Source organism: Sus scrofa, chromosome 4, assembly GCF_000003025.6.
Source record: "Sus scrofa isolate TJ Tabasco breed Duroc chromosome 4, Sscrofa11.1, whole genome shotgun sequence".
In the NCBI taxonomy this organism is placed as follows: domain Eukaryota; kingdom Metazoa; phylum Chordata; class Mammalia; order Artiodactyla; family Suidae; genus Sus; species Sus scrofa.
The window spans coordinates 75,801,528-75,826,865 of NC_010446.5; the positions used below are offsets into that span (position 1 = coordinate 75,801,528).

The 25,338-nt window shown below is 47.6% G+C and overlaps 1 protein-coding gene across 8 annotated transcripts in view; it reads right to left on the reverse strand.

Moving 5' to 3' along the window:
* LYN (LYN proto-oncogene, Src family tyrosine kinase) overlaps positions 1-25,338 on the reverse strand; it is a 110,438-nt gene that overhangs the window by 8,255 nt on the left and 76,845 nt on the right. For all 8 annotated transcript variants that reach the window (XM_021089363.1, XM_021089358.1, XM_021089361.1 and 5 more), the window contains exon 11: positions 3,885-4,038. In XM_021089363.1, the coding sequence (XP_020945022.1) occupies positions 3,885-4,038 (154 nt within the window). The remainder of the gene's footprint in view (positions 1-3,884; positions 4,039-25,338) is intronic.

Genomic DNA, 25,338 nt, shown 5'->3' on the forward strand with positions numbered 1-25,338 from the left:
AGAAGACACAGGTGTCCTACTTGGGTCTCTGAGCAGAAACAAAGTCAGGGGCATGCCACCCTCACCCTTTCCTTCTTTGGGGGAAAATCTTAGCGATTTCTTCCAAACAGGAAACACATGCACACAGCACAAAAGTGAGATGGTACAAAATGTTGCTCTAAGAACGTCTGCCTCCCTCCTGTTTTCCTCATGGGCATTCCCCTAATACGAAGCAAAGTTTCTCGTGTATCATCCCAGACGTACCATGACCAGCCCACCTTAACCGTAAAAGAAAATGACATACAATGGAAAGACATTTATTCTTAACCTCTTAGCCTGTCCCTCTGTCCCCAACACCAGCCTCTAGAGCATGCATCCTTCGGGTTCAAAGGTTCTCTAACAGTCCACACCACGTCTACAGATGGAATATGAGTATCTCTTGCTGTGGATGTTCTTGTGGGCGAGTCTCTTGAAACCCGTACCAAGAGGGATGTCAGATGCTACTCCAAACATGCATGTCCCAGGTTTTCATTTAACAGGGCCAAACATGATCATGCTTTTAGCAGCTGGGAGAAGGATGATCTGCCAGAATGAGATAATGATGAAACTAGGTTTCTCATGAAAGCTGGTGAGACTAAGGGCGACTTAGTCATGGGATCACATTGAGAGGCAAACCCGGGCCCAGGGAACTTGGCAGGGTCACCTTCAAGGAAGTGGGGCCCCGGCACAGGCTGCTGCTCCCACACCCTGGAAAGGCTAAAGGTTTCTGCCAACTACACTTTTTTTTTTTTTTTTTTTGGTTCTTTTAGGGCTGCACCTGCGGCATATGGAAGTTCCCAGGCTAGGGGTTAAACTGGAGCTGCAGCTGCCAGCCTACACCACAGCCACAGCAACTCGGGGTCTGAGCCACATCTGAGAGCTACACTGTATCTCAAAGCAACACCAGATCCTTAACCCACTGAGTAGGGCCAGGGATCAAACCACATCCTCATGGATACTAGTTGGGTTCGTTACTACTGAGCCACAGGGGAACTCCCTGCCAGCTATTTTAAAAATTTTAAAATATATTTGCCTTTACGATGTCTTTGCTTCAGATTTTGGGTTTTACATTGTTATTGTTGTTTTAACATATGGCAGTTCCCAGACTAGGGGTCTAATTGGAGCTGCAGCTGCCAGCCATTGCCACAGCCATGGCAACGCCAGATCCAAGCCACATCTGTGGCTTAGGCCACAGCTTGCAGCAATGCTGGATCCTTAACCCACTGATCGAGGCCAGGGATCAACCCGAAACTTCAGGGTTCCTAGTCGGATTCGTTTCCGCTGCACCATGACAGGAACTTCTCTTTTTTCTTTTAATTTAATTAAATTAATGTATTTTAATTTATTTATCTTAAATTTAATTTGATTTTTTATGATTTTTATTTTTTCCATTATAGTTGATTTACAGGGACTAGTCGGATTTTTAACCTGCTGAGCCAGGATAGGAACTCCTGCTTCAGACTTGTTTGTAGTCAGCCCAGGCACACAGGGCAGGGCCAGGTGGCAGGGCCAGGAGAGGCAGGGTGGGGCCATGGGTTCTGCTGTTTCCAGCTGGGTATGACCCTGGCAAGTCACCTACTGTCTCTATGCCTTCCTGGCACCTCCCTCCATAAAATGAGGAAACAGCAGAACCGCCCTGATCGCGGTCAAGGTGAAGCGGGTGGATCAGTGTTCTCGGCACAGTGTAAATACCAATGAAGGTAAATAGCATTACTTTTGCCCTGAGGTGACCTACTGTTTACTTCTGGAACCACTGCTTTCTGTACTAAGCCAGCCAATTCATGCAAAAACAGTTATTTTGGTGAGATTCTAGGCTTGTCAAATTCTACCAAACCACTGTAATAATTTCTGACCCACACACTTTGAGGCCAGATCTCCTGGGTTGGAATCTGGGCTCTGCCCCCTACTATGGGACCTCGGAAGCTTCTGAACTGCTCTGCTTTGTCATTTACAAGATGGGAATAATACTAATAATACGTATCACATAGGGTTATTTTACAGATAAATGAGATAACATATGAAAAGCCCTTAGAATAGCAGCTGCCACGCAAATGCTCACTACATCTTAGCTCCTTCTCCTCAAATGGTTTTCCTTGTCCTGCCATTTTGCTGAAGATAATTAAGGCCAAGGATAAATTATAAAAGCCAAGGATAAATTATAACCCATCTAAGAATCTAAGCTTGGGGCAGGAAGAGAACCACGTTAAGCACGACAGACGCAAGGATGCTACCTAAATTCAAATGATGTTTTCAACTGGTTTGTCATCTCTGTCATAAATCCTGTGGGCACCTTCCAGAAATAATGCACATATAGTTTCAGCAATCGTTGTTTGACAATGTTCTTAGGAATGTCAACAAAGTGCTTGGCTCTCGCAGAAGACAGAGAGAGCCCTGCAAGAAATTCGCTCAACTCCCTCCTTTTTGTGAGGGAGACCGTCAGAGTCCTCAGATCGAAAACACAGGATCGGAGTTCCCGTCGTGGCTCAGTGGTTAACGAATCCGACTAGGCACCCTGAGGTTGCGGGTTCCATCCCTGGCCTTGCTCAGTGGGTTAAGGATCTGGCGTTGCCGTGACCTGTGGTGTAGGTTGCAGATGTGGCTCAGATCCCACATTGCTCGGATCTGGCATAGGCAGGTGGCTACAGCTCTGATTCGACCCTTAGCCTGGGAACCTCCATATGCCAAGGGTGCGGCCCTAGAAAAGGCAAAAAAGACAAAAAAAAAAAAAAAAAAAGAAAAGAAAAAAGAAAAACCCCAAAAAACAAAACACAGGATCAAAAACAACATTCTCATTATGGCTCAGCAAGTTAACAACACAACGCAGTGTCTGTGAGGATGTGCATTTGATCCCTGGCCTTGCTCAGTGGGTTAAGGATGCAGTGTTGCTGCGAGCTGTGGTATAGGTTGCAGCTGCAGCTCAGATTTGACCCCTACTCCTGGAACTTCCATATGCTGCAGGTGTGGCTGTAAAAAAAAAAAAGAAAAAAGAAACAACCGTAACAAAACCCCAAAACAACACAGATGTTTCTCTGATAGGAAAGGCAAGAGAAGCTGCAGACAGGGCTGGCTCCAGAGCCACAGACCACGGACTCAGAGATTTATGAAAAGTGGAAAAACAAAGGAATATACTTCTTTTTGTTTTTGGTTTTTTTTTTTTTTTTTTGCTTTTTTTTAGGGCTGAACCTGCATCATATGGAGGTTCCCAGGCTAGGGGCTGAATTGGAGCTACAGCTGCCGGCCTACACCACAGCCACAACAACATCAGATCCCAAGCCGCATCTGCAGCCTACACCACAGCTCATGGCAACGCCAGATCCCTAACCCACTGAGCAAGACCAGGGCTCAAACCCGCGACCTCATGGTTCCTAGTTGGGTTCCTTTCTGCTGCGCCACAACAGGAACTCCCAAAGGAGTATGCTTTTGTAGTGTTATATTTACTTCTCTGTGTGCGATAATTTCCATGTTTGAATTTGTAGTTAAAAGGCCCAAATATGGAGTATGGAATTATTGCTATTTTCTCTATAGTTAAGGAAAGTGTACTTCACTGTTTATGTGAAAAGCTCTAGCAAGTAATATGAACAAAGAATCAGGATCTTGCCAAATCTCTTTTTGCTTCGCCTTGTTTAACTGAAATACAAATGATGGCACTTGAAGTTTTATAAAAGTATCATGCGGAGTTAAGAGAGTGATTTTTAAAAACAAGTATTAGAATAAACCGCAGCCAGCAACTATGATACATTTAGAGTCATGTTCCCAATGAGTTCCTTTTTTAATGAGACCTACGGTAATTGCTTTGTTAAAAACAGGCAAAAACAACCTAAGAGGAAACAGGAACACAACCCCCAAGGATGGTCACAGGGACCTACCTTCCCTCGCTGTGTACTCGTTATCTTCAATGACTCGGGCGAGGCCAAAATCTGCGATTTTGCACATGAGGGACTCGGAGACCAGGACGTTGGCGGCTCGAAGGTCCCGGTGAATGTAGTTCTTTCTCTCGATGTAAGCCATTCCCTCCGCGATCTGAGAACAGAGAAGGGCGCTCCTTGAGATTTTCGATTTAGGACCACAGAGGGCCATGGAGGACAATCAGGAAAGCCTGAATTCTTGAAATCCTTTGATGTATGTGATTCTGAACATTCAGTATTTTGAGTCCTTTCTAAAATAACCACCCCCACATCTCCAATGATTATAGGCACTTTCATCATGATTACTTTAATAGCAACACGTCGCAGCCTTTTTGAATGCGTGCAGACTCTTCTATAAAGTCCCAACTAAGTTCTCGCAGATGGATACACAGAAGTCAGCAGCCCATCCTCACCGAGCGGGAAAATGCTGGGCTAATGCAAACACACCACCCGGGTGTCAAGGTCAGGCTGTCCTTGCTGTTGGGTCAGTCAATTGTCCCTGGACCCTTTCTCCAGGCTCTCTCTGCACAAGTCCCTCTAGAAGGATCGGAAAGAGTCACCCAGACCCGAAGCTGACAGCAGGAGAGAATCAATGGTTTAAACACAATGATAAGATAGCGGAGGTGAAACCGCCACTGGTTTACTAGAAAATTGGGTTTGTAAGGGATCAAAATAGAATTTTTAAGGAAAACTTTATAAAGTTCTCAAGACAAAAATAAAGGAAGGAAGGAAGAAGAAAGGAAAGAAGGAAGGAGGAAGGGAGAAGAGGGAACCAAGGGCCGCTATCTGGTGAGCAGTGAGCGGGAAAATAACTAGAATCTCATCCCTCAGGTGTGAATGAGTTCTGGATTCTACCTGGAACTCCGGATGGCTCAGCATGGAGGACCTGCCCCCCCATCCTCAACAGCAAAGGCTTAGCTGCTCACTGCGGGGCTGTGTCTCCCAACCCCCGCTGGAATCGGCCCCCTCCACTCTCTCGGCCAATGGGCAGCCTGCCTTCTGCCCAGATAGGCCTTCCCCAAACTCCTCTTGGACAACCAATTTCTCGTCGCTCTACCCCCCCCCCCCAGTGGTCATTTTTCTGCCATGTGTACCTCTGACCACAGCTCTGCCATGGTTCCGATGCTCTTTAATATGCTCACTGCTGTCCTGCTGCCCAGATGGTAAACTCCTCCAGGACAGAGGCCACACCCCAGGCCTTTTTGTTCTCATTCGTGTCTGTTGGAAGCCTCAGCCATGTTGCTACACCTCTTCCCCGAGCTGAGGAATGTTCTTTGGTAAATGAGCCAGGCTTTCACATCAGCACAGGCTATGTGTGGCCTCTGCTGCAGGAATCTGGCAGATGTTTTTGTGGCCAGAAAACCTGGCGTATTAATAATCAGTACACACCAGGTCAGTGTCCAAGTCCTGGCCACCACAGGGTTCACCGTTGGCCAGTCCCAAGGAGCGCTGTCCTGAGCAGAGAAAAGCAGCGCTGTCCTGAGCAGAGAAAAGCAGAGAAAAGCAGAGGTTCCGAAGAACAAGAGGCGAGAGTTTTCTTTAGCAGAAACGACAACTGGTACATATTCTGTGACCAAGAGGAAAGTGTGTGTCGCTTGAGCAAGGCACGTAAAGTAAAGTAGACCCAGGCCAGGTGGTGCCTGTCCACAGACCCAGGGTCCAGTGCTGCCTGGACGGCTGGGCAGCCCTCATGCCCATAACAGTTTGGTCTGCAGCATCCCTCGACGGGATACGTCAATCCTTTGTGCAAGTCCAACCAGGACACTCCCTGCATAAAACCAGCCTCCAGTCAACATACAAAACCCTTAGCACAGCTCCAAGGCTGCAGGACCATGACGGGCCCCCGCCGGTCCCCACCTCCCACTGGGACCATCTCCCTCCTGGATGCTGGCTCACACCTGCCCCCTTCACCTGGCAGCTTATCTCTCGGGTCTCAACAGAGAGGATCCCACCTTCTCCTCTGATGGGTGTGGTCCCAGGCCCCTGTCCTCACCTGTTTACCTGGTCACCATGGGAACAGAAGCCCCTTAGGGCACTCCTGCAACATTCCCATCATCACATACAAACTGAGCCAGAACCGGAAGAGCTGAAGCTGGCTGTGATCCCCAGGGAGGTCTGACCCTGTGGCTAATGGTGGTGATTGGGGACCCGCGTTTTTGGACATGCCTCTAGCACATGACTGACCACTCAGAGGGGCACTGGAGGCCCTGGTAGAGCCTCTAACATGACCACCAGGGACTCACATCGCCCTTATTCTTGGTGATGGATTTTAATGCTCAGTTCTTCAGAAGGGTTCTGGCAACTTGCTAGCAAAGCTTTTATCACACACACGTTCTGCATTTACACAAAATGCAATGTATTTTTTTTTTAAACATGATTCTCTGAAATGATAGACATGCAACAAGCCCAGTTTATTTTGGCTTTCTTTTCCATGTCAGAGCGCTTTAAGGAGCTCATATTCCAAACAATAGTAATAGCATTCACCAAGGCCAGGATTCAAAACAACAGCATTCGCCACGTTGAGTAAACAATTGATATGGGAGCAAAATATAAGCTTTCAGATAGGGCTTGTTTTGAGGTCTTCAAAGAGCACAATGCTCTTCTTATATAAAAAGTATTATTTCCCGGGTCTATATGTATTATTCTCCTTGGTTTCTTTCTTTCTGTTTTTAAACCTTAACCTCCCCCAACCCCCGTGCCTGGCTGTTGTATTCACTTTGGCTAAAGTAGATCCAGCTCTGTTTCGCAACAGCAGCAAGAAATAAGAGACGACTTTGGCTAATGGAATCTAGAATCAACTTTTCTTGCATGGAATTCGTCCTTTCTTCTCCAGGCCCCTTAGTCTAACAGTTGCCAGCGCTGCAGAAAGCTGTCACAGAAACGCATCACCCCCTGGCTCAACCGTCCACAGGGACCCAGGGAGGGGGGTGCTGGCCTCCCACTTTCTACTGCCCATTAGCTTGGAAAGGCTGGTTTGTGAGGGAGTTGTGTGCAGTGGCTCGGGTTTGGGGAGGGCAGAATCTGATTCAGGAGACTTGCTTTGTGGCCACAAGTATTTTACTTGGGTGAGGTGGTGACAGGTAGGTGACTGACTGAGAGGTAGGCAGGTACATGCACAGGTGGGTGAAGAGGCCTTAACAGCCACTACCCTTCGGCCACCACTAGCCAAGCACGTTTTGTGCACCAGACACTCTTACATCCTTAGCTCCCAGTTCACATTTCATTTGAATCGCAAATCCATCGGGTAGGTGTTATTTCCGTCATACACATGTAAGTGAGGCTTCACGAGAGACAAGCACCTGCTAAACCACAGAGTGAAGGAGAGCATGGCGTGTCTGACCGCCATACCACATTCCAGAAGGTTCCATCATCAAGAGTGCTCTATACTGGACAGATAACCAGATGCTCCTGGAACTCAGAGTTTTTTATCGAGAGAATGCTATTTTACTGACAAGAGAGAAAAGTGCTTTTGACATTTCCTCCCAGAATCCATCGCTGTTAAGCCCAATTTCACCTCTCAGAAAAGCTGTCACAACCCACCCCCCAACCTCCAGGTACTGCTCAGGATCCCCATCTCAGGAAGCGCATACAAGCTTGGTTTGGGTGGTCTTTGTCCAGAACAGTATTTCTCAGCCTTTTTTCAGTATCAGCCTTCTCCAGAGAAAAAGTTAATTAAATTAAAACTTTAAAATTAAGTACAAAGAAATAAGATTTTTGTCACGTAGGTCTGAGGTCTGACAGGCCACAAACTACTGTCACATCTACGGTTCTCGTCCCCAAGAACCAATTTTCATTCCCTTGGGGGTGTTCTTGGTCTAGAAAAACACCCCCAATTTTGAATTCTTGGTCTAGAAGATGCTAAACTGAGCAAAGAAGGTTCCAAGCCATTTTGCCCCATGACTCAAAAGAGGGAAATAAGATGGATGATGATATATTCCTGGCTTGGGTGAGGTTAACACTCTGTCAGAATGAAAATAACCAGGCTAAAAGTAAGCAGGAAAATAATCTTTCATTCAAATAGCCCTATACACTGGAGGCGGGGGGGAGCTAGAACTGTCTTTCCCTTTGGAAATTTGATGGGGCTGAAAAGAAATTACTTTCCACGGCACAGCTTAGTGCAATGGTTTACAAGTGACTTTAATTTCCCTTTTGTGCATTTAGTAGTTAAATTAAGTTTTAACCCTCATGCCCATATTTCTTAACACTGGGTGTGTACCTGGGCATCTTATCTTAACCTGGACCTCATCCTGAACCACCTTCACCTGCATCCCTGGGTCCCTGCTACCTTCCCGGAGCTTGACTCTGACCCCGACTTATTCAATCAGAACCTGAATTTTAGCAAGCTCTCTGGATGATCTGTGTGCCCTGAACTTGAAGAAGTGCTCCTTAGAGCCAGCGCTTTTGAACATCAGCTATTTTAGGATTTAAAGTCCTAGACAGGCTGCAAGGAGATCTCGGTCTCAGCCTGAGGAGTGGGTGCACTGTTGTCCTGCTAAGGCAGGGCAAGGAAGTCCCTGTGCAGCTCAGCCGAGGAAAAGCAAAAGGAGCAGGAAAGCCCCAAGGCGGGAGACGGCCCAGTCCACCCCCGCTCGAACGTGTGTGCTGAGCTTCTGTTTTCCCATCACTTACAGAGGACAGCTCCAGTCCCACAGCTTGGGGGCAGGGGACCCGGTGCCTCTTCCTCCGCATCATGCCTCTGGGGCCAGGCTGTCACAGGGCTTGGGAAACATGTAACTTTCAGCTTTAAATCGTCTGAGGGGACTTGCCACCTCCTGGGCCATGAGGGCTCACCCCCGGCATCAGGCTCAGAGATGTACAAACATGAGAAGACCTTGATTTTCAAAACCACTTGCCAGTGCTCAAGAAGAACTAAAAATGTCTCTCTCATCTCCAAAGGCTAATTTCCAACTCTGTATTAGAGAGTCTGTGCGTGAAGCCACTGGAAGTCTGAAGCCAAAAGCCCCCCCATTACCTAAAATGAGAGTAACCATACGTGGCGCTCTGCTAGGGAGGCGAGTGTACTCCTGGTTTAGAGCTACCTGATTTAGGGTCAGAGGCGCTGGCTGTTTCGTGAACTCCTCCTCGGACAGCGAGGTGGGCGTCCGCCTCCCAGTCCCTCTTTTTTTACCTTCAGTGGAAACACATAGTGATGTTTGCTCCCTCTGATGTTGCTCTGTGTGTGTGTGCGCGTGCGCGCGCGCATGCCTGCATGTGAGCACACACGGGGACCTCGGAGGACAGTGAACCACAAGGACCCCACCCTGAGCCCATAACTCTGCCGGGTTCTGGTGAAATTCCAGGCATCTAGCCCCCAGTGAAAATTCTAGGCATGGAGAGATAATTAACAGGATGCTTCCCGAGTTCCAGCTCAAACCCATCTTGTCAGGTGCTACCCAAGCGGACCCCAGTCTTATGGGTGTTCCCCAGGGAGGCCTTTCAAGGGTGAGACCATCCGGCTCCCATCGATCAGCTCCCCAGCCCGGGACCTGAGGGGCTGGAGACATGCATGTGACCAAAGGGACACTCTGGCCCCAAATACCAGGGCCCCGCCCCCCACCCCGCCACTGCTAGTATGAAGGGGGTCGTGCCAACCCTCGCCAGACGTGCCCACAGGCATAGCATCCTCTGAGTGGAGGTGACTCAGCCTCCCCTGCTGGTGGGTGAGCTGCATCCGTTTGACCTCAGACCCTCCTCAGAGGTCATCACAGACACACCCTCTATGCCGCGGCATTGCCACTGGGTCTGTTTTTCAATATATCAGTATCTGTATATATGATTTTATAACCACACACAAATACATACAGACATATGGGAAGTTCTCAGAAGCCCAACATTTCATAAGGCATTTTGGCTTCTGCTCCATCTGCCCATCATTTTCTACCGTGCGGGCGCCAACGCTTCTGCTGGGCAGGGTGGTGACAACAAAGCATCTAGAGTCCCCTTCGCTTTGCAGATAATTTTTTTTCCAGGGTATGAGGTCGGAAATGTTACATCAGAACAAAGTTTCTAAAAGCATATGAGTTGAGCATATGCCTTTAAATTCCCTCTCCAGCATCCTTGTTTAAGTAGAGTCTGTGCCTGCCCTTGAACGAGGAGAAGACAAAGTCAGCGGTCCTCGCACCCCTGCCCGCACTGCCTTTTGGAAGCAGCGCAGGCCCCTCTTCTCTCGTCATCAAATACATGTACTAAGAAGTGAGCTGCCAGGGATCACCTGAGGCTCGCAGGATGGTGACGCCTGGGACAGCGAATACTGAACACGGACACTGACGTTCATCAGGTATGCGTTAACACAGACTTATTTTATGTGGAACACAATTCTGGAGAAGAAATCGCAATTAAGTTTTACACACCAAAGCAGAGCTCAAAAAATCCCTCTTGCTAAGGTCCTTCCCTGCTGGCGATGACCACAGAGGTCATGCATCTTTGTTTTTCCCAGAAGCTCAACCCAAGCTGGGACCCCCTCCACACCCCCGCATTCCCGCTGCAACCGCCAGCAGGCTCCCTGGGTGGGGACCTGAGGCTCGGCCACAGGCAGCACTCCCACGCTTGCTCTCTACGAACGGTGCACTCAGTGCTCAGACCATGCAGGTGTCGCCAGAGAAAATAAAGAGATGCTCCGGGCACCCAATGGAGTGTTGGCCTGGATGGCCTTGCTGTGCAAGCCTTGCTCTACTGGTCTGTGTTCATGTGAATTCCCACCACAGTTCTGAGAAATGGGCAAGTAACAGGCTATCTTGCGTAATGAGTGCTTTTTAAATTTTTAAAAAAAATCAAATTTTAAAAATTAAATTTTAAATTTTTAAAAATTTAATGAGAAGAACCCACATTTGAGTGAGTTGGCAGAGGGAATAAAGAACCTAAGTCAGGGACTCAATGTGATCTCTCAAGCAAAGCTCAAATCTGCCCCAGGAAATTCCAGCCTGAATGAGAAACTGGAACTGAAAAACCTGTCTTTGAATTAGCCGGTTGGAAAACATTTGTCAGCTAGATAAGCACTGAGAGAAATCGAACAAGAAACCTTCCAGAAAGAAGGAAAGAATGAAAATCTGAGTTTCTGGGGCTCTACCCATTTTATAAGAATGTTTGTCTCACTCTCTACATACGTATTTCCTTCCTACACTTGAGGAACGTAGACGTCAAATAATTACTTTCAAAAGCCCTAGGAAGCCTACAAGACAATAATAACACTAATACTAATAAGTTGGAACCGAGCAAATGGGTAAAACCTAGTCTCTCTGACAGGGTCTCAAGTCTCTCTGAAGGGTCCTCAATTCCAAGCTGACCTAAAAAGACGATTTAATGACAACAGAAAAAGAAAATGTAAAGAAGGGAGTTTTCAAAAAAGAAATTTAAGAATACATCTCCTTGGTAGTCCAAATATAACAGCATTGCAGCATAGCCCGTGACTGTTTTCACAGAAGCATTTTTCTCTCTATTAATATCCATTGATCCTCCATCCTGGATCCCTACACTCTTTAGTCCACAATTTGGAGGGAGAAAAGGCTGGAATAGAGTGCTCATTCCTTGCTGTGTTCTGGGGTCAAAATTTCCTAAAAAATGTTTTAGCTTTGGAGTTCCCGTGGTGGCGCAGTGGTTAACGAATCCGACTAGGAACCATGAGGTTGTGGGATTCGATCCCTGGCCTTGCTCAGTGGGTTAAGGATCCGGCGTTGCCGTGAGCTGTGGTGTAGGCCGGCAGCTACGGCTCTGATTCGACCCCTAGCCTGGAAGCCTCCATATGCCGTGGGAGTGGCTCTAGAAAAGGCAAAAAGACCGAAAAAAAAAAAATTAGCTTTATTGGGTTATTACAATAGTCTTTCTTATTCCTCCTTTCCAAGCAAAACTTTTAAAAAATAAAGACGTCTATCGTCTTGATGATGGTGGTGATGGTGGTGAGGATGGTGACAGTGATGAGGAAGGTGATGAGGATGGTGATGGTGATGACAGCTACCATGTTTTGGGTGACTACTCTGCCCGGGCACCTTGCCAGGCATTTGTAATCCTTAAAACAAGCCTATGAAGTAGCCAATATTCAGAGTAAAGATGAGAGAGCTGAGTCTTGGAGAAGAAAACATTTTTTCTGGATAGACTTGAATTTGAATACAAATCTGGCTGGTCCCACCACCTGTGTACTTAACTATTTATCTATACTAGCTCCTTCCTTTAAAAGAAGCTACAAACAGTAGAATGGTTGCAAACTGACAGCAGGGAAAAGGAGAGAAAGGAGAAGTGATAACTAGATCATTTTAAAAGTGGCTAAGTTAGGAGTTCCCTTGTGGCTCACTGGGTTAAGGACCTGACATAATCATTGCTGTGGCTCTGGTTATAGCTGCGGCGTGGGTTCCCTGGCCTGGAAGCTTCTGCATGCCTTGGGTGCAGCCAAAGGAAATAAAAAATAAAATAAAAAGTGGCCAAGTTAAAGTCTGCAGTCTGTAATGCCTTCATAGCTCATAGATGAGGGCAGAGTTTGACATACACAAACTCAGGGCTGGTGAAGTTCCATGACTCGTCAAAATCTAGTCAATTCCAAAGCATGCAAGGACCCACAAGGCCTCAGGGAGACAGGATTTCCACAAAGACAACTTCACTGAATAATCACATTTAAGTCAGTAAATTTCTTTCGTTCTTTTTTTTTGTCTTTTTGCCATTTATTGGGCCGCTCTCGTGGCATATGGAGATTCCCAGGCTAGGGGTTGAATCGGAGCTGTAGCTGCCGGCCTACGCCAGAGCCACAGCAACGTGGGATCCGAGCTGCGTCTGCAACCTACACCACAGCTCACGGCAACGCTGGTTCTTTAACCCACTGAGCAGGGCCAGGGATCGAACCCGCAACCTCATGGTTCCTAGTCGGATTCGTAAACCACTGTGCCACGACGGGAACGCCAGTAAATTTCCATAAAAGAGATTCACCTTTGTTAGCAGAAAAGGGAAAAAAAAATTGTCAACTAATTCCCATAGACCTCCTCTCCCAAAAACTTACTGGACCACTTCACATCAATTAGGATGACTATTATAGAAACAAACAAACAAACAAAACAAAGAACCCAAAACCAGAAAATAAACAGTGTTGTTGAGGATGTAGAGAAATTGGAACACTTGTGCCCTGCTGGTGGGCATGTATAAAATAGTGCAACTGCTGTGTAAAACAGAATGAGTGTTCCTCAAAAATTCAACATAGGACTGCCATCTGATTCATCATTTCCATTTCTGGGTATATACTCAAAATAAGTGAAAGAAGAGATGTGTAGACTATCTAATAGGTATTTGTACATTCCTGTTCATAGGAGCATTATTCATAATATCCAAAAGGTGGTAACAACTCCAGTGGCCATCCATGGATGAATGAAAAAACAAAACAGGGTCCATACAAACACTGGAATATTATTCAGCCATAGAAAGGAATGAAATTCTGAGATAGGCTACCACAGGGACCTTGAGAACATTCCACTAAGAGAAATAAGGGAATCACCGAAGGGCAAATACTGGACGATTCCACCCAGAGGAGACGCTTAGAGTATCGAATTCACAGGGACAGAAAGGCGAATGGTGGTGGCCAAGGGCTGGCGGGAGGGAGCGTGGGGGGGTTAATGATTAACGGGTACGCGGGGTCAGTTCCTCAACGGATGCCGGCGCTGTCTGCACAACCCCATGAATGTACTTAATGCCACTGAACCGTCCACTTAAAAATGGATGAAATGGTAAACCTCGTGTTACGTGTATTTTACCGCAATTGAAAAATAAAACCACCCTGGGAGTTTCCAGCTATAGGAAAGCAGGAGCGGAAGGTGGCCAAGGGGAGTGGCCAGTGCCCATCAACCAGTGGGCTCACGACCAAGGATACGGTTTGGCAGCTCGAGGTGGCACCCTGAATGGGGACACCCTTACATACCTGGAGGGGCCAAACCAAACTGGGCAGCGGTTGAAGCCCCTCCTATCACTTCCTCCCTGGGCTACTGTTCAGTCTAACCTCAAATAAACCCAACCTGAACACACAACTAGGGATTAGCAAGAAGTAGACCGATGATCGGGGATGCCTCAGAAGACAGCTGGACCGCCTTGACTGTGGATCAGAGACCTGGAATGAGTCATCTTGGGTTTTATACAAAACAGGGGCAAGCTTCTTCTCAAAATCTCAACTTTTCCACTCTGCAGAATGGCAATAAGAATAGCACCAAGCTGACGGAGTCCAGATGAAACGGAAAGGAGAATTGAAGACGGCTCAAGGCAAGATGGGTATGAATGATCACCGTTACTCACATCGGTACTGCTACTATTATTAACAAGACCCACTTCCAGATCTGGTTCCTCGTGGTGAACTGATGTCTCAGAGCCGAAGGGTCAGTGGGTGGGAAGCTGCCCACAGTGCCCACTGCTGCCCCTTTGCTGAGCGGCTGCTGGTACCCCTGGGAGAAGCTGCGATTAGACTCTATGTCCACTGATGAGGCTCCCTTACACCAGTGGCCCCAGGCTGTGAAGGAGTCACCTGTCGATGGTCACCCCCTCCCAGTCAGGAAAGAGACACCCTGCTCTGTAGCCCCAGGACAGGGCAGTGAATCACTGACGCTAAGGTTAGGAATCTTCTTTGCCAACCATCTCCTCTCCTGCATCAAAATTTCCTTGCAGCTAATGTCATCTAGACGACCTGTCCCTGGTCTGTGGCTAAGAACCATGCCTGTCACCTTGAAAGGAGCCAAACGTTCTCAATTTATCCAGGGATGGAGAAGGAAGAGAAAAATGATGGCTCTTCTGCCCGGGTTTTGCAGGGGAGAGGGGGCGTGAGGGCTGGATCGGTGTTGCCTCTGGGGAGGAATGTGACCTGACTGGGTACGCCCCAAATGCTTGATTCTGCTCAGTTTTGAAAACAAGCTATCATGGTCAAGTGACTCAAAAACATTCCTACTCGGATCTGGTCATCTGGCAACGAGGGGATGAGGAAACAGTTACGGTAAGGTAAGGTCTATCCACAGAAATGATTTATTATTTGTTTGTGAACAACGGGAGAGTCTTCAAATGTTCATCTACCAGGGAATGCACAGAAATCATGATACAGTCACAGGAAGGGATAAGTATATGTAATAGAGGCAGACGTGTTTATGGAGAGTTTTTAATAAAATGAAAAACTATAATACCTGGCTCAGGACATAAAAAACAGTACATACAGTACAAGCCTCAAGTATAATTAAAAGAATAACTAAAAGGATAGATGATGGCGAACCAGTAAAAAAATAGGCAAAAAGCTTAAAGAAACAGTTCCTAGGAAAATAATGCAAACAAAGAAGAAATATAGGAAAAGATGCTTGACCTCATCTAGAGTAAATTACAATAAGGAAATACTGAACTTGACCTGTCAGACTGGATTAGAGAGTGTTAACAATACCTAGTTTGGGCAAGAGGATGAAGCAATAGGTACTCTCAGTTTTTGGAAAGACTTTGAGGCATAGCCATCATGATTTAAAATGTATTCGCTCTTGGAGTTCCCGTCGTGGCTCAGTAGTTAACGAATCCGACTAGGAACCATGAGGTTGCAGGTTCGGTCCCTGCCCTTGCTCAGTGGGTTAACGATCCGGCGTTGCCGTGAGCTGTGGTGTAGGTTGCAGACGCGGCTCGGATCCAGCATTGCTGTGGCTCTGGCGTAGGCGGGCAGCTACAGCTCCGATTTGACCCCTAGCCTGGGAACCTCCATATGCCGTGGGAAGCGGCCCTAGGAAAGGCAAAAAGACAAAAAAAAAAAAAAAAAAAATGTATTTGCTCTTTTGGTAAAAGTAGATCTACAACCTAGAGTTTGCCCTTCAAACATACACAAGTACACACGTTACCATACACCATTTGTTAGGGTCAAAACAAAAATAAACAGAAAACCATGTAAAGGTCCAGCAATAAGGGAAGAGTTAAACAAAGCAAGGGACCCTCCTGCGCTGTTGGTGGGAATGTAAGCTGGTACAACCACTACAGAAAACAGTATGGAGGTACCTTAGAAAACTAAACACAGAACGACCATATGACCCAGCAATCCCACTCTTGGGCATATATCCAGACAAAATTTTCTTTGAAAAAGATACATGCACCCCTACGTTCACCACAGCCCTATTCACAACAGCCAAGACAACCTAAGTGTCCATCGACAGATGAATGGATTAAGAAGATGTGATATATATATATACAGATATATATATGTATCTGTATATATATATACACACACACACACATACACACACTGGAATATTACTAAGTTATAAAAAAGATCAAAATAATGCCATCTGCAGCAACATGGATGGAACTAGAGACTCTCATACTAAGTGAAGTAAGTCAGAAAGAGAAAGACAAATACTATATGATATCACTTATATCAGGAATCTAATATATGGCACAAAAGAACCTATCCACAGAAAAGAAAATCATGGATATGGAGAACAGACTTGTGGTTGCCAAGCAGGGGCGGGGGAGGGGGAAGGAGGGAGTGGGATGGAATAGGAATTTCGGTTTAATATATGCAAACTATTGCCTTTGTAATGGATAAGCAATGAGATCCTGCTGTATAGCACTGGGAACTATATCTAGTCACTTATGATGGAGCATGATAATGTGAGAAAAAGAATGTATATATGTATGTGTGACTTGCTGTGAAAGAGGAGAAACTGATAGAACACTGTAAACCAGCTATAATGGAAAAAAATAAAAATTATTAAAAATTAAAAACAAACAAATAGGACATCTATACAGGAGAATATTAAAAATCTTTAAAAGAAAGAGGAGGATCATTCTGAACTGAAATTAAAAAGTAGCCAAGATATATTAAGCTATAAAATTGTGACATAATGCATATTGTATAATTCCATCTGTAGGGGAAAAAAAGCCATAATCTATACTAATATCTAGAAGGGTGCATTAGAATTGTTAAAACTGGGACCAAGGAGTCAGGGTGTAAGTTTTTTAATTTCTAAGCTATGGCATAGTTTGACTTTTCTTCTTTTTAAATCCACGATCAATGTTAATGCTTTAAAAATCATTAGAAAAATAAATAAAACTGAAATACAGCACAAGAACACACAAAAATGCTTGTATGTTGCCTTTGGAATCATAAATTCTGAGTGCTTTTTTCCCCCATAATTTTATAATAAACACTCGCTGATTTCTGATAAGAAAAAAACTTTTTTTTTTTTTTTTTCTTTTTAGGGCTGCACCTGCGGCATATGGAAGTTCCCCAGGCTAGGGGCTGAATCGGAGCTACAGCCTACACCACAGCCACAGCAATGCAGGATCTGAACCACATTTGCAACCTATACCACAGCTCACGGCAACGCCAGATCCCTGACCCACTTGATCAAGGCCAGGGATTGAACCTGCATCCTCATGGATACTAGTCAGGTTCTTAACCAGTTGAGCCACAATGGGAATTCCAGAAAAAAAAAAAAAAAAAGCTATTTAAAAAAAAATGAGATCTGATATAGATTCACATTTCCCTAGAATTTTCCTGGGCATGAATACTTGCTTTGTACTATGTTAACTTTGAAGAACTTTCAGGATCATTCATTAAGTACATATTTACATTTATATAATCATATACACATACCTATGTGTATATATCACAGCGAGTTAACAGAGAATGGCTAGCTGGGACCTTTCAATGTTTAAATGTTGGGAGTTGGCCAACAGGTGCACAATCGAGATCTTCACCGGTCAAGAGGCAGGTGCTTCCATGACACAGAGCCCGCCCTGGTCATTCTGTCACAGATGACGTGGGAGATGGGAGAAGAGCTAACAAGAGCTGGAGATGCTGCGTTTTTAAGAAGAGCCCACCAGCCACCTGCCTCTTCCACGTGAATCCCAGCTGGATCGCCTCTGCAGCTTGTACAGTGAGGCTGAGGGCCCTGCCAGCACCCAGAGAAAGGCCACAAAGGAATCTGAGAGAGGAAAAACTTTGTTCATTTAAAGTTCTTCCCAAATTAAATGCATCCGCTGCTGGCTGCGGTGTTCAATGTTTCATTTCTAACTTGCCATCCCTCCTGGCATTCTGTACTCCACAGAGAATGTGGAACAAGGCAGCTTTTGTCTTTTCAAAAGGCCCAGATACTTCTATGCTACTTGCTTCTTTTCTCACTTTTATTTCAACCAGTAATGTTAGCTTTATGCCGGAAAGTCAACATGGTTATGGCGAGGGAAGAAGGAATAGATCAGGAAAATACTTATGGTTAAACATACCTGAGGCGGGACCAGAAAACATTCAAAACACATGTTCTTCTAATTCCTCGTTCAGAGTTGTGTGAGGCAGAGAATAAAGGCTCTGCTGTTTTAAACGGAACATAGGCAGGCCCCCTCCCCCCGGCCGCTTGGGTCAATGCAGTCAGTCAACAAATATTTATTGAGTACCTACTGCATACAAGGCCCTGTGCCAAGGGCCAGGGACACAAAGGTAAACAAGAATTGGCCCCAGTATTCACGGTGAAGGACGTGTGCTGCAGGAAACAGAGGCGAGGCCGAGAGACAGAGATAGAGAGAGCGAGAGACTGAGAGATGGAGAGAGATGGAAACTTTCAGAGAAACAGAGAGACAGAGACAGAGTGAAAGGGGGAGACAGAGACTCAGAGAGAGAGAGAGAGATGGAAATAGAGAGACAGAAGCAGAGAGAGGAAGGGAGGAAGAAAGAGAGAGAGAGAGGGAGACAGAGAGACAGAGAGAGAGCAGAGTAGGCTTGGGGGAGACACTAAGCCAGCAGCCTGGTGGAGGCAGTGGCACTGGGACCTTGCCCACAGGCCATTGGGAGTTTTCCCAAGTGTGATGGAAACCACTGAAGATGCGTCTCAGCAGGGGCACAAAATCATCTAACATGTAAGAGACGCAGAGCAGTCAAACTCTCCGGGGCTGGTGGCCAAAGGCCGGGGTGATCCGGCAGCAGGGCTGAGTGTCAAATCATTTGGGAAGATGGAGAAGTGCCCGAGCTGGATATTGGGGGTGGCCCAGCAACGTGAATGTCCTCAGTGCCACTGGCTGTTCACTGAAAAACGGTTAGATGGTAGGTTTTATGCTACGTCTCTCTGACCACAATAAAAACGCAAAAACTAAATTCATCCAGTTGGCTCTGCCCACTCCACGGAGCTTGCAAAGACGAAGGGAAAGAGACGAGCGGGAGACTCTACTTGCAGGGGTGCCAGGTAAAATCAAAGGGACAGCTCTGCTCACAAGTTATTTGAGGGGTGTCCAAAATCCAAATGTCTGCCTCTGGCAGCACCAGTCCAGAGGCCCCTGCCATCGCCAGATGGGAACTGATGGGGGGAGGGGGGCAGGAGATACATTTTGGAAAAAGAACAAGAGGGTTTGCTCAAGCAGATGCCCGCTGCCCAGGGTGGGGAGGCTGGCTGCGCCCTCCGGGTTGGGCTGTGCGGGGGCCCTGGGGGGTTGGAGGCTTGAGACCACCTGGGAAAGGCTCTGGGCTTGGGGAGGGGGCGAGGCCGGGGAGCGATGGAGGCTGACCTGGCCTGGCTGACCTCCAGCAGCCCCGTGGTCACCATGGCGTCCCTCAGGCCCTTGGACAGGACCCCAGGCTGACTGCCAGCGAAGGGGTCAGAGGCGAGGTCCCAGGGAGGCAGAAGCACAGCGCCCCATCACGAGGGCCACTGAGTCGGGGCTCCGCTGTGCTGCGTGGAGACAGCAAACCTGTCCCTGGTGAAACCCCACCCTGACCTCAGAGTGAATGCTGGGGACAACAAACTGCTCTTAAATTGGGGAGGGGGCTGCGTTTGACAACTCAGTTTCAAAGAAGCATTACTCTGGATTTTTATGAAACCCTCCAGCGATGTAACACAAACGTCCTAAAGCATGTGTTCCCGGGACAGGGGAAAAAACTTTTTCCAAGGGAAGCCTACAAAACCTTGGTTTTAAAAGATCCAGCACTTAAAGGTCACCTGAAGCTATTTTATTTCTTTTTTTTTTCCTGCATAGGAAAAAAAAAATCAACATGAACCTGCTTTTATTTATTTATTTATTTAGCTATTTCTTGGGCCTCTCCCGCTGCACATGGAGGTTCCTAGGCTAGGGGTTGAATCGGAGCTGTAGCCACCGGCCTACGCCAGAGCCACAGCAATGCGGGATCCGAGCCGCGTCTGCAACCTACACCACAGCTCACGGCAACACCTAACCCACTGAGCAAGGGCAGGGACTGAACCTGCAACCTCATGGTTCCTAGTCAGATTCGTTAACCACTGCGCCACGATGGGAACTCCTGAACCTGCTTTTAAAAACAAGGGCCCAACAATTCCATTCAAGTAATAACAGAAATAGGTGGTCTGGGGGAGCCTGGAGGGAGAGGCGGAGGCGGAGAGAAGGAGGAGGAAGAGCAGCGGGGTTGGTTGGGAGACAAAAAAGGGTTCCAGAAACGCGGCGGGAAGAGGAGGACCCGGAACAGGACCTGGTGGCCAAGTTCCCAGGGCTCCCTTGTTGCAAAACCGTTTCTCTGTCTGCTCAGGCCCCTGCCTCCTCCTTGAGCGCCGTCCCCCAGGACCACGTCCCTCGTCCCGAGGCTGGCTCACCCTGGTCCCTCTCCGCCCTTTGCCAGGGGCTGCCCTGGGCCCTCTTCCGCCCCCTCACCACCCCCACCCCATCAACACCCCTGAAGGCACCATTCACAGGGTCGCCTCTAGAACTTTCTCCAGTTCACAGCTCTCTTCCAAGCTCAGACACTGCACTAAAGCACCAGAGCAACTGGGTGTCCTCGGATGCTGCAGCCCACACAGCAGAACCAACGTCATCGGCCCACACCCCGTGCCCCCCAAATCCAGTGCCCATGGTGCCAACTGCTCAGCTGCCCATCCAGACACCGGTGTTGCCTTTGCCTTCTGCTTCTGCACCCCATGATGCGGGAGCTCATCTGCTCAACGCACCCTCCCTCCCGGGACCATGGCTCCTCTGCACGTCTGCACACGCGGCCTGGGCAATGCTGGACGTGCGGGTTTCCTGGCCCCTCATCCCCACCTGGACGCTCTTGTGCGCCCTCGCTGGCCCTCAGGAACAAGGAGTCAGCTTCGCCAAGCGCCGGCCCTGATGCTCGGCTGGCGCTCACCTGGTCCTGGGCCGCTGGTTTTCCTCTCCAGACTCCACATGAACGCCCTCTGAGCTCAGGCTCCCAGACCAAGGCACACTTGGGCTTTTGGGGGACAAGGATGGGATGAGGCCAGGAGCCTAGAAATCTAACTCGGACAGAAAAATTTCAGGATGAGTCCTGCCCACGTCCGGTTTCCCTTTAAAGATGAGCTTGGACTGGAACCCAGACAGGCCCCTTCCTCTTCCATCCCCCTTTCCTCGCCTCTGGTTTAGAAAGCAAAACAACAACAAGTCAAACAAAACCAAACCTTCGGAGCAGAAGAGCAGAGCGCCCTGTGGTTCCTATAGTGAGCACCTGGGGGTGTCGGAGGCCTCCGGGGAGGTCCGAGTGCAGGTTACAATAAAGACAAGCAGCACCCACGGTTCCTCAAGCTAAAAGAGAATGCAGAGCAAAACTGGAACTCCCGAGAGACTGCTGGGTGTAATCATTTTTTGCTTTTCTCAAATACATCTTTGTCTGTCTGCAAAACAGTTAACTGCCCCTCCTACATAACCCATAACCTGTAACCTGTAAATGAGTAGACAGTACTCATCTTTCTCAGTATGCCTGTCCTACTTCCTTGTACCCCGCTTCCCTGAGCCCTTATTCACCAAGTGCCCTCAGCCGGGGAAAGCCAGCTGCCTGCTTAGGACAAGATCCCCTGAAATGTCCCCCTGCAGCCCCCATCGAGTGCCTCATACACACTGTTAAATCTAAGCCCCGGGTAATGAACCCTGATAGCTCCCAAACCACGCTGCTTTGATTCTAGCCTTGCCGGCTTCCAGGGTGAGTATCTGAAGGGGAAATTTTTTGGTGACTTATAGTCGTCCTGGCCAGAAATTACCGCCCCCGGATGAAATCCCACCCAGAGAAGAGGCAGGTCTGGCACGTCAACCAGAAATCCCAACACCTCCCCTCTTGGTTAGCCCAAAGCTATTGGTGCTGAAAAGTCCCCCAATCAAAATGAAAACAGGAATTAACTTTCTGCCTTATTTGCTGTTAGACAACCCTTCACAGTTCCTCTGCTTAAATATGCTAAACACCCCAACTACCTACCAGAAAAAAAAAAAAAGTTCCCGTTTTACACCATTTTTAAATGACAGTTTCCTCTTTCAGCTTTTCCAGAAGGAAACTGCATCTGATCCAGTTTTGCGCTCTGACAGTCACTCTCCTTTCATGGGTCCAGTTTGTACGTTTTCACAGCTACAGCTGAAGCCTGACGAGAACCACCTGTGTCTATAAGATCTTTTATTTGGGGAAAGGCGTCTAAGCAAGGGCTCTCAGTGACACACACTGGGGGACTGACTGACACAGGCTGGTGGCCCGGTGACCCCTTCAGCCAGGGTGGCACGTGCTCAGGTAACTCTGTGGCATTAATTATCTCAGAGTGCTGGGTGTCTCCGCCCGGAGGAGGCTCTTGTGTTGGAAAGAAGGTCTGAGCAGGGGCCTCCCTGGAGTCCTGTGGGAGAATCCCCGAGTAAGGAGGGGAGATGAACCGAGACGGGCGAAGGGACCTGGATTCTTGGATGAAACGCAAACCAGTCTGTCTCCTGACGTTTCCACTTGCCCCTGCATCCGAGTCAACATCTCAATGTAATTCTTCCCCCAGTTTAAGCAAACTGTGATGACACTCCTTTTTTTTTTTTTGTCTTTTTGCCTTTTCTAGGGCCACTCCCACGGCATATGGAGGTTCCCAGGCTAGGGGTCTAATTGGAGCAGCAACCACCAGCCTACGCCAGAGCCACAGCAACACGGGATCTGAGCCGCGTCCGCGACCCACACCACAGCCCACGGCAATGCTGGATCCCCAACCCACTGAGCAAGGCCAGGGATCGAACCTGCAACCCCATGGTTCCTAGACGGACTCGTCAACCACTGCGCTACGACGGGAACTCCCATAATGACATTCTTGATTAACGGTTAATACTAATAAAGGTTTCAAATATCGTGCAGTTGCTTCGTTATATTATATGCAGGTGGGGAGGGGCAGAGGGAAGCCCTGGGTTGGACAATGAGATCCTAACTTGCCTTCTAGATTCTTTACAAAGAGATCGAGTGAGGAGACTGGCTCCTTGGCGACTACTCTAGAAGCTTCCCCAGAACGGCTCCCTCCAGACACTTCAGACCAAACCGACCACCAACACACTGGTCAGTTCCAACTTCAAGTCTTACAAAGGGTCTGGATGTTTCCTCAGGCAGTAGATGCTGTCATCGGAAGCTCTAATGTCAAAGGTCTTTGATTCAACAGGCTGAGACTCACATGATCATAGACTCAGGTATCCTCCCTGCCTTGTTTTCCCAATTTCCAACTTAAACGCTGCTTGAAGTTTAACACCAGGAAGTAAAATGTATCTTGAGAAAGATCTACATCTTGGCGATAGAGGTTTTTTTGGGGAAAAAAAAACCCACTAAAGATATTAATTCTGATAATCCATGAAAGGGGAAAATGCATATCAGCACAGTGTCAGGTGCAAAATGATCCAGGGGCGACTCTGACCATGGAATGACTGTGGATGCAGAGGAAAGACCCAGTTATCTAGGATCAGAAGACCCAGAATGGAGCCCAACCATTCTACCTACTAGTCTACAACTTTGGACAAGCCCAAGGTCACCCCTTCATCTGTAAAACATATTAAATATCAACATAAATACTTTCAAAGTTGTTGGGTTCAAATAAGATGATGGAGGCAGGGATGCTTTATCAACTAGGAGTTAAATTACTTGTTGCTATGTAGCTATAGCCACAACTTTGTCCTGTTTTTATTGTAGTTTTGCTCACCCATAATAGTTTGACTTTTGGTAATTTTTTGCACTTCAGGGATCGTGCCTCCAAAGACCAAGAAATGGTTCGATTGCCTCGGCCTGAATTACAAGATGATTTATCTGACCTGACGATGTATTGCAACTGGACGTCTCCCTTCCTTCCTTTGGCTCCCTGTTTGACAAGTCGCAGTTGTCAAATGACTCCACCCCCGCCTCTGCTGAGGGAATTCCCACAGATTTCACTCCCTCCTCCTTCCAAGTTCATTTTTCTTCTCTTACAAGAGGCAAGGGTCAGAAGGAATCTGGTACCATCTCTCTGCTTTGAAAGCATTGTGGACTGGAGGCGGGCACCTGTCATCTGCGCCCACAGGGACGGAATTGTGAGCCACCACAGCTGCTGACCCTCAACGCCCCCTGAAGGAAGCTCCTGGTGAAGACCAGGAGAGAGGCGCTTTGTGCTCCGGAAAAACTGGCACAACAGGTCTTCAGATACTTAGATATTTTCAGGAGAAGATTTTATGAGCCCAATTCTTATATCTTCTTGTATCTAGAAAAGCACTGAAATCCTTCACAGTGATGTCTGCTCCCTGTGACTAGCAGTGACCTTCACATGACCAGCAACGACCTTCCATAAAAGTGGGTGCTTGGTTGCCTGTACCTCCCCTTCCCTAAAAACCGCATGTAACAAAAACACAATGAAACAAAACAAAAACAAAAGACAAACAAATCACATAGATACTGGCCTTCCCCTGCCTCTCTGCAGCAGTTTCGAAGAGAGATCTCAGAAATGCGGCCTCCTGGGCTCTAGTCCTCATTTTGAGCCAAATAAAACTTAACTCTGAACTTTTATTTATTTTATTTTTTTTTTGTCTTTTTTCTTTTTTTTTTTTTTTTTTTTGTCTTTCTAGGCCTGCACGCATGGCATATGGAGGTTCCCAGGCTAGGGGTCCAATCGGAGCTGTAGCCACTGGCCTACACCACAGCCACAGCAACGCCAGATCCGAGCCGCATCTACGACCTACACCACAGCTCACGGCAACCCCGGATCCTTAACCCACTGAGCGAGGCCAGGGATTGAACCCGCGTCCTCATGGATGCTAGTCGGGTTCGTTAACTGCTGCGCCACAAAGGGAACTCCTGAACTTTTAGGTTGTGCATGTTTTTCAAGTCAACCATATCAAACTTCCTTTGCAAAGGGGTCATTTTCCTACTTCAGCACAAAAAGCACAAGATGGATTCATTTGATACAAGAATAAAAGCCCTGGATAACTCTGATTTCATTGGGATTTCTTCATCCCCATGAAGAGATGAGCAAAGTGGAGGGGGTGCTGGGAAATGGACAGGGGAGTGTGGGCTATGCCTGGACCACCCTAGACAGAGGTGATGGAATCAGCTCTTCAGGCAGGGAGAGGCTCTCACGTGCCCTCCCCCACTTCCCCTGGGGGTGCTGGGGAAAAAGAAGGGCATGGGGCATGGGGAAGCAGGCGTGGAGAGAGGGGGGAAGAGGCCGGAAGAGAGTCCGGGCACAGCCCCAAAGCTGCCCCTCGCCGCCTGCCCTTGTTCTTCGGGGGCTGGGAG